This window comes from Papaver somniferum, chromosome 2 (genome assembly GCF_003573695.1).
Source record: "Papaver somniferum cultivar HN1 chromosome 2, ASM357369v1, whole genome shotgun sequence".
Taxonomy (NCBI): Eukaryota; Viridiplantae; Streptophyta; class Magnoliopsida; order Ranunculales; family Papaveraceae; genus Papaver; species Papaver somniferum.
This window is the reverse complement of record NC_039359.1, coordinates 101,715,636-101,724,992: the sequence shown is the minus strand read 5'-3', so window position 1 is coordinate 101,724,992 and position 9,357 is coordinate 101,715,636. Positions and strand designations below refer to the sequence as shown.

Here is a 9,357-nt window from a genome sequence, read left to right as displayed (position 1 = left end):
GAATCCATCTGAACGCCAATAAGAATAGCGTTAAACGCAATTAAGAATGGAGCTAAAAAACGCAATTGAGAATTGCGTTTTTTTTTATCCGTAGATTTAAAATGAGTTGTTGAAATCTAAGGGTTAAAAAAAAGCTCCATTCTTAATTACGTTTTTTTTTATCCGTAAATTTAAAATGAGTTGTTGAAATCTAACAGCTGGAAAAAAAAAAGCTCCATTTTTAATTGCGTTTTTTTAGCTCCATTCTTAATTGCGTTTTTTTTTATCCGTATATTTAAAATGAGTTGTTGAAATCTAACGGCTGAAAAACAAGCTCCATTCTTAATTGCGTTAGCTTCATTCTTAATTACGTTTTTTTAGCTCCATTAAGAATAGCGTTTCTACTATTCCACCATTACACTTGCGCTTCCATCCACAGTTCCAAATGCTGAGATGGCATGGAAGATGGATAAATTCCACCATAAGACTTGCTCTACGACATGGTGATCAATAAACAGAACAAAAGTATAACCTTCCTTCAAACAGAAAATAAACGCAGCACAATCTATAAGAGAACGAACGCTAGACAATACACAATACTGAAACACTATCTCTAATATATAGAAGAATTCTGGGCAACGGCCGAATAAAATTTAGAAACCTGTTACCAAATTTTGAGGTTTCCAAATATCAGTCGGAAAAGGCCTTAGTGATCTGGTTAGGCAAAGGCCTTCCTTAAACTAGTCCTTCTCTGCCCATTTAACACCGGGGGGTGACACAACCAAATTCAGAAACTCTGGCAAACTTCATACCAAGACGGACTACACAGTCTACATTACAAATCAAGATATAAATATATAACAAGAGTCAAGAGTAGAGTAGTACTACTATCAAAACAAGAGGAACTTCAGTTCTTTAACTAAACACACATCAAATAATCTTTACCAATTCAAGCTTTCTGAACAGAAAAACCAAGAATATATTGTTTGATTTCATCATTAGCAGCTCTATCTAGTGCGGTTCTTCCATCAGCGTCTTTAACATCAAACTTAGCACCTGCTCTTAGTAATTCTTCAATTTTTGGCAAGTCACCTTCTGAAGAAGCCATCAATAATAAGATATCAACTGGATGTATGTTCTGTTTTAATAGATCATTCATCTTATCATATGTCCCTTCAACTGCAAGCATTCCCATGTAGTTGAAATACTGCAAACACATTACATAAAATCCTTATAAATCAATGGAAAGATTAAGAAAACACAAGTGAAAGTTTTTAGAGATAAGAAATTGAGTACTTGCTCAACATCGTCTTTATCGAAATCTTCTCGCTTTTGGCTACCGTAAATCCCAGCTCCTTCAGAATCAACACCATTAGTTCCAAATTTAAACCAACATTTAGTTCTTGAACCATTTGAGGGGCAAATTTTGGATCCAATTTTGCAATCTCTCAGTGATCCAAGCCTTTTTCCATTTCCTAGAAATTGAGAATGACATTTTGATACTAACTGAGAAAATCTAGATGTGGAAGGAGAAGAAGTATTAGTTGTTGAAGGGAGAGAGAGATGAATTGTACAAGATATTGACGCCATTTAAGAGTTTCAAACTTAAAGCTAAGAAAATCTGAGAGAGAAAAAGAGGGTTCTCACTGTGCTTTTGTTATCTTCTTATCAGAAAAAATCAAAATCCGAGGAATTTCGTTGGATTCCCTGCTTTTCTCTCACTTTGTAATATTGTGAGAAAATCAATCCTCGCCTTCCATTTTATTTGGATAACCTCTTGATCAGATGTTGAGCTAGATGACATGTTGGGCTATAGAAGTGGCGATTTCTTTGTTCAAGAGAAAGTTTCTTTATTTATTAAACCAAAACTTCTCTTGGGTGTGAGTCCCCATTGAGTCATTCATTAGAATTACATTAAAGAATTTATGGCCGGTGTGATCACATATGTGTGTCGAACTATTGTTGGTGTTGCCAATCCCGTATTGTAATTGCTTTTTTGCTGCGAAATCTACAAGTCCATCTACCGTCTGGTTAGTCTCCCTGTATGTGTGTGTTATCACATACCTTCTTATTTGTTGCAAATGTTGTCTTATTTCTCGCAGCATGTTTTGAATGATCCATGGAGCATCCGATTGTTCCTTCTTAATTAGAGTCAACAGCGTTGTCGAGTCTGTTTCGAAGTGTACGTTGTTCCATTCTTTTGTTGTTGCCATCCTGGCCGCTAGCAGCATAGCCCAGGTCTCCTCTACTATCGTCGTAGTCTTGCCAATAGGTGCAGCCATTTCCATGATGACCGAACCTTGTTCATCTCTGCATATCTATCCTGCTCATGCCGCCTCCGGTGTACCGCTCACGTCCATCTTGCTTGCTCCATCTGTATTGATTTTCAGCCATTGAGTTTATGGGACCTCCCATTTTATCCATCTAGTTGTTGTTGTCCTCCCTTGTCGTTGTTCTGTGGCAGGATGTGTGAATATGTTGTGTCTTGTGGGCCAATGGTATTCTTGGCTCAACAGTAAAGATATATGGAAAGTTTGTTGCGGGGTCTGGACGATGTTATTGTACACCTTGGCATTTCTCGCTAGCCAAATATTCCATAGTATGTAACAGCACAATGTGAACTCCTCCTCGTATTACTGCATTTTCAAAAATTCCTCAAAGTTGGATGGTGGTTGTATCGCAGTTGATGATGTTGTTCCCTTATGCTGCTGGTTATGTGTTGTTGTGTCGTTGTGCTGTATCTGTTGGAAGATGAGAGCGGGCAATGGATGTGGCGGTATGACGATGTCGTTGTATGTATTATGTCGGGTTGCACTACTATTGGCATTTCGGCACCAAAGTTCCCATGTCGCTTTGGTCATGGGGCATTCGAATAAACAATGTTGGACTGTTTCCTACTGTAGATTACAAATAGGACACATGTTAGTGTTGACTATGTGCCTATAGTGCAGCGCTTCAAACGTTGGAAATTCAGCATGGCTGACTTTTCATAGGAAAAGTCTGATTTTTGGGGGCAGTTCGCTTTCCATAAGGTTTTGTACCTTTTTTCTATGTTATTTGTACTGCTCGGTGGAGGTTGGTTGGCTGAAGAGATCTGCTGTTGTAGAAGTACCTCATAGCCACTCTTGACCATGTACTGCCCCTTGTTGGCATGAGGCCAAATTGGTTTGTCGGGTGAAGAAGGGTTTGGAATATGAATTTCTCTGATTGCACTACTTATGTGTGTCGGGAAACTACGATCTAACAATTTGGTGTTCCAATTAAATGAATGTGGTATCATTAATGTACTTACCAAATTATTGCCTAGGTTTCCCAATGTTGGAAGACGTGCATGCATGGGTATCCAATTGTCCTTTATTGTTGTTGATTTTCCATCTCCGATCTGCATTGCATAGTTTTTCTGTACAAAAAGAGAAGTTTTTGTTAGGTTTTTCCACGCAGGGCTGGCTGCAGCTGGTGGTGTTGGAATTCTTCTCAGGATCGATTCATCCGCCATGTATTTGGTTTTGTACATAGTGTTGCATATTGTGTTTGGCTTAGCATGTATTTGCCAAATCCTTTTTCCTAGCAGAGCAAAATTATGCTTCCTGGTATTCCTGATTCCCATCCCTCCCTGTTTTATCGGCAGATTGAGTTTCTCTTTACCAATCATATGCAATTTCTTTGTTGTTTTTTCATGTCCCCAAAAAAAGTTCCTTGTGATCTTGTTTATTTTTTGATGGACATGTGCTGGCAGCAATTGAGTTTGCATAATGTGATTAGTTGTGGGTAAGAGACTTGAATTTATGAGTATCCATCTACCTGCCTGATTGAGACACTTTTCCATCCACCCTTTGGCTTTTCTCTCAAGTCTTTGCAGTAGTTGAGCAAATATTAGAGACGAATTTCTTCCTTGCTTGAATTTCACACCTAAGTATTTAGGTGGATTCGAAGTTGTAGGAATGTTGAACATTGTTGACAACCATTCTGTTATACTTGGAGCCGTGTTTGGATGGTGTATGATGCCCAATTTTCGTAATTTGATTGCTTGGCCTGCCGAGCTTGAATAGCTGTGTAAAACCTTTTTGAGGTTATCACAAGTTTTCTGATATGTTGTGCAAGTAATGAGTAAGTCATCGACATACATTAGGTGGAGTATCGTAGGAGATTTTGTGGAGATGCTCAACCCTTTCAGCTTGCCTTCGTTTTCCAGGATTTCCAGATTGGTGGATAGAATTTCCGCGCACATGATAAAGATGTAAGGGGACAATGGGTCTCCTTGCCTGAGTCCCCTCGTTGGTTTGATGTGGCCCTGAGGTGATCCATTGATATTGATAGTATATGTCACCGTAGTTATGCATAACATTATGTATTCTACAAACTTGGCCGGAAAACCCAAAGAACTCAAGGTTTGTTTCAGAAACCCCCAGTCTAGACTGTCATACGCCTTCTTTATGTCTAGTTTCATTGCTATTTTTGGGTTTATGGTTGGAGATGTAGAACGGATGTAATAGAAAATTTCAGTGGCAATGGCTATGTTATCATGAATTGCTCTATTTGGTACAAAAACACTTTGGTATGGGCTGATCATAAACTGTAGAATAGGTCTCAGTCTATCCACTAGCAGTTTGGAAATAACTTTGTACGCTATATTGCACAGACCAATGGGTCTAAAATCATTTGTTGAGTTTGGGTTGTCTGATTTTGGAATGAGGGTAATGTTTGTGTGGTTGATGGGGGTTTCCAGCTCCACATTTTCAAAAAAAAATGGTCACCGGGTCTATGATTTGCGGTTTTTTTGTGTACCAGAAAGTTTTGAAGAACTTACTTGTATATCCATCGGGTCCTGGTGCTTTTTCCGATCCAATACTCTGAATAGCTTTGTGAATTTCCTCAATGGTTGGTGCCTTCATCAACTGATTGCAATGGAACTGTGATATTCGTGGTGTTATGTTGGCAACTAGTTGCATATCCATCATTGTTGGCTGTGCTATGTATTGTTGTTCATAATATTGGATCATCATTGCAATAATTTGTCTTTGATTGTACACCCATCGGTGATTTGCATCTTGTAGTTGATGAATGTGGTTGATTCTGTTGTTGATAGTTACTTTAGTGTGAAAAAATTTGGTATTGAGGTCTCCATTTTTCAGCCAATCAACTCGCGATCTTTGTTTCCATTACCCATCATGACGGTGAAGTAACATCAGGTGCGAATTCCTAGTCTCCCTTTCATGCTTCAGCCGAAAAATCAGTTCATTGCCTGTTGTGGTTGCACATTTTGATTGTGCCAACTGTATTTGAAACTCCGCTTCCTTAAGCGGCTCAGGTAGATGACGAAACGTTTGTTTGTGCCATTATTGTAAAGCCACAACTGTTTCTTTCATTCTAGTTAATAGCTTTTTTCCTACTGTTTCTGCTTCTTCATGAGTGCAATCTTGTTGCCAGGCTGTGATAACAATATCTTTCATTTGTGGATGTAGAAACCACAAGTGTTCAACTCAGAAGTTTTTAGTGGGTTCTTGCCATTGTTCTTTCACTTAGTAGAAGTGGTGCATGGTCCGATCCAATTCTTGATAAATGTATGAGTAGCGCTTGTGTGTGATTATCTAACCACTGTTGGTTTGCTAGCCCTCTGTCGAGTCTCTCCATGATAAAATTTCCAACAATCTAATTGTTGGTCTAGGTAAACGTATCTCCCTGGAAGCTGATAGACACATTTTTGTGTCCGATTTGTCTCGATTCTATATATTGTTAGGGCTCATTTTTGTACTTATTATGGTGTTTTATTTATTTGTAGGTATTTTTGGCCAATAAACATTTTTGGAAAAAATTGGCTCGAAAAGTTGTCGGAAAGCACCTGGAGGACACTTGCTATTCGGAACCCCGGTTTGGATAAGGGGCACCCCCAAGACACCCCCAAGGCAGTTTTTATTCGCACCCCCACTCTGGATAGGGGCGACCACCTTTCTTCCCAAACTCAAATTTCAAATTGGCGGGAAAATAGTGCAGACGCAGGCAGATTTAGGGTTGGAGTTTTGAGCGATTTCTATGGAGATTCAATGGCTTATTTTCATTGGAATGGACTTGTTAGAGCCGGACAGAGTTGGTGTGTATGTTTGGATCGAGTATTTTGGGTTGGACAACCGTGTTGGAGTGAAACAGAGGAGGTGGAAGTTTATCGAAGTTTTGTTGATGACTAGGAGTAGATTTAGTCGGAGTTTGACGTGGATATTTGTTGGGATTCACTAGATTCATCAAAACAGGGATGGTAATCCCTCTAGATTCGAAAATAGAGGAGGAAATCATCAAGTTGTCTAAAACAGGGAGGTGAAGTTTTTCACGGGATTTTGGTTGATATATGGAAACTATCAGGTAGATAAGGAAATATGATTCTCTGTTGAAGTTAAGACAATCTTTGAGAGAGTCTGGGACGTTGGATTATACTTGGAAGACGCGTGAGAAGCAAAACAGAGAGTGTTTGAAGCCGCGTACGAAGATATGGAAAGAATAGATAAAACCCGTAACTTTGGCAAAAAGAAAAAGGAGATTTCTTGGAGATTAAATCGACCTGTGGGCTATAAAAGGAGTTGGGATAACTCATAGAAGGGGGACGAAGCCTTTCAGAGAAGTTTAGAACACCACAGAGCTCTAGAGATCGAGTTGCAGAAAAATACAATATTCTGCTGCTGCTGCTGAAGAGGAAGAACACGAAGAACATTGACGCACAAGTATCTGTCGCAGAACACTATCGTTATTCAACAGCAGAAGTGCAGAACCCATCTATCGTTTGTCAACAGTAATTGCATTAGGTCTTTAGCTAATGTTTCCTCTTTGTAACAGAGATTCTGCAACACCTTCACATTGTTACGAATCGGCTGTGTTATCATTTTTTCACCTCCTTGTACACTTTTGAGCTATAAAAACATATTTTGAGAACATGGTTAATATGAGGAGCTAAACCCCATTGCTGAGGCGATAGAGGAAGTTATTTTTCCAACAAAAAGTGGTATATTATTATTTATTTATTTATCGCAATTATTTTTATGATTGTTTTGCCTTGAGTGAAAATTGTTTGAATGATTCTTGTTAAGCAATTGGTATTTCTTTTGATAGAGCATGCTTGGACCTAGGTTTTTGATGTTCTATGCTTCGGATTTACACTTGTTATTTTGAGAATCTACTTGTTGCAATAGTTTAGAATCAAATTGAACGAAAAAAATTGCATGAATATAAATATTGGATTAAATCACTTTGAATTTGGAAAATAGTGGAATCTTAGCCTCAGTGTTCTTTTAATATTGATATCAACTCTGATTGAGTTTGCTATAATTTTTAGTGAGTTTTCTATTTTAATATTAGAATTTAAGTCTAATTAATATCCTTCACAAGTCTGAGAATCGAACCACTTTTACCACTATCTACAAATCACATCAATTTTTGGCGCCGCCGAGGCGGACTTGTTTTTAGAGTTTTAGATTTTTTTTTATTTTTTTATTATTTTTGTTCTTTTTTATGTTTTTGGGTATTTATCTTGTGTCTACAGGTTCTAGATCATAAAGAAAATTAAGCCAAAGAGTTTGGTGATTTCATAAAGACTTGGAGCTAAAGATTAAAGCAAAAAGAACAGAAAAGAATACAATTTTATTTTAGACAATTTTAGTTTAGGGTTTGTTTATTTTTAGGAAAAAAAAACTGTATTAGGGTTTATTATTTTTGTAATTTTTCTTTTCTTTTTGGACTTTTGGACTTTTGGACTTTGGGACATTATTTTTTATTACCCTACGGAAGGGTACTTTAAATATAAACTGTTTGCATAGAAGGAGGACAATTACGATATTGTCTCTTCACCTTGGGTTCATACACTAGACATCGGAGTCAGTGGCCCGATTCGACTACAACCGATTCATCCCCCGTCTGGAACGGGAGGTAAGATTCTAAACACTCGCGAATCCCCTGTCAGCGAGTTACTGGACTCCTTCGTATGCATATATGTTGAGGACTAAATATGGACATTTATTTTTCTAGTAAAGGGGAAGGCCTGGCCATACAAGATAAGGGTTCGGATTTCATCACCGTTCTCTTCTTGCCCGCTTTAGGAACACGTAACCTACGCGAACCTAAGCCTAAGATTTTTACTAGAACGAGACTGATAGGGTAACGCGCTTAACAGGAAAGTCATTCGAAAAATATTGGTTATTCTTTTAAGCATACTTCGAAGTTCTTGACGGTTTCTGTAAGTTGAATGCGTGACTGCGCCGCCTTGAAATACCGGTGAGGCCTTGGGTATCAAAGCTCCACCGAGCTTCCCTCGCCTCTATTCAACTTACGTTAACTCGGATTGATTCCAGTGGGGTTTGCTTAAATTGTAACGAATTCCCGTTCGAAGGATTAGAAGTTGGTCTAGAAACAATCTAAGTGGAACCATCATGCTTTTTGTTTGCTAGAAATCAATAGGTTTGATTTGGTTGAGTCGTCCTTGATCTGTGTTTGCTTACCCTCCCAATTTAGAAAATTATATTGTATGCCTGAACGTAAAAGAGACGCACTAGGTAGATTTGTTAAAGAGAAACCTAGTAGTTCGAAGTGTCTCGATTACCTTAATCTAGAGAGTCAGACTTTTGAAGAGTTTGTTTTTGAACGTCCTTTGACTAAGGAGAGAATCCATGTTGCTCCGATAGCGCCAGAAATGTCAACTTTGAAAGCTTTGTTGAATCCAACTAGGACTACTCGTCCTTCATGTATCAGGTTAGATGAGACGGAAGCAACTTATGAACTTAAACCTGGGACCTTACAGCTGCTCCCAATCTTTTTAGGGAAAGAAAATGAAAACCCCTATTTCCATGTTAGGGACTTTGAGGAAATTTGTAGTACCCTCAGGATTAGAAACCTAGATGATGATGCTTTGAAACTTAGGTTATTCCCCTTTTCCCTGAAAGATAAAGCTAAATCGTGGCTATATAGTTTGGCTTCTGGGTCAATCGAAACGTATGAACAACTTACATCTGTCTTTTTGAACAAGTTTTTCCCTAGGCACAAAACATCGTCTATTAGGACGCAAATCTGCATGTTTTCTCAACAGGAGGGAGAAACTTTGTATAGGTATTTGGAAAGGTTCAATGATTTATTAGCCCAATGTCCTCATCATGGTTTAGAGAAGGTTAGGTTAGTTCAGATCCTTTATGAGGGTTTAGATTATCCCACCACAACCACAGTAGAATCTATGTGTACTGGTGGATTTGAGAACCAAACAGTTGATGACGCGATGACATATTTGCATGAAGTCGCCGAAAAAACCCAACAATGGGAAAGTAGTATGGGACCCCAGAAAACAATTCTTCTTAGCAGAGGAAACGTTAATAGGGTAGAAGGAGGCTATGAATCGGATGCCAAAATTGC

General features: G+C 38.4%; 1 protein-coding gene and 1 pseudogene across 1 annotated transcript; both read right to left on the bottom strand.

Moving 5' to 3' along the window:
* Positions 1–750: 750 nt before the first annotated feature.
* Positions 751–1,634, bottom strand: LOC113348600 (protein LHCP TRANSLOCATION DEFECT-like). The gene is made up of 2 exons (XM_026592435.1): positions 1,276–1,634; positions 751–1,186 (listed from the first exon to the last, which is right to left on the bottom strand). Exons 1-2 carry the CDS (start codon positions 1,567–1,569, stop codon positions 929–931), a joined length of 552 nt encoding a protein of 183 aa, XP_026448220.1. The 5' UTR covers positions 1,570–1,634; the 3' UTR covers positions 751–928.
* A 7,377-nt stretch (positions 1,635–9,011) lies between these two features.
* On the bottom strand, positions 9,012–9,111 carry LOC113354590 (annotated as a pseudogene).
* Between the last annotated feature and the right edge of the window lie 246 nt (positions 9,112–9,357).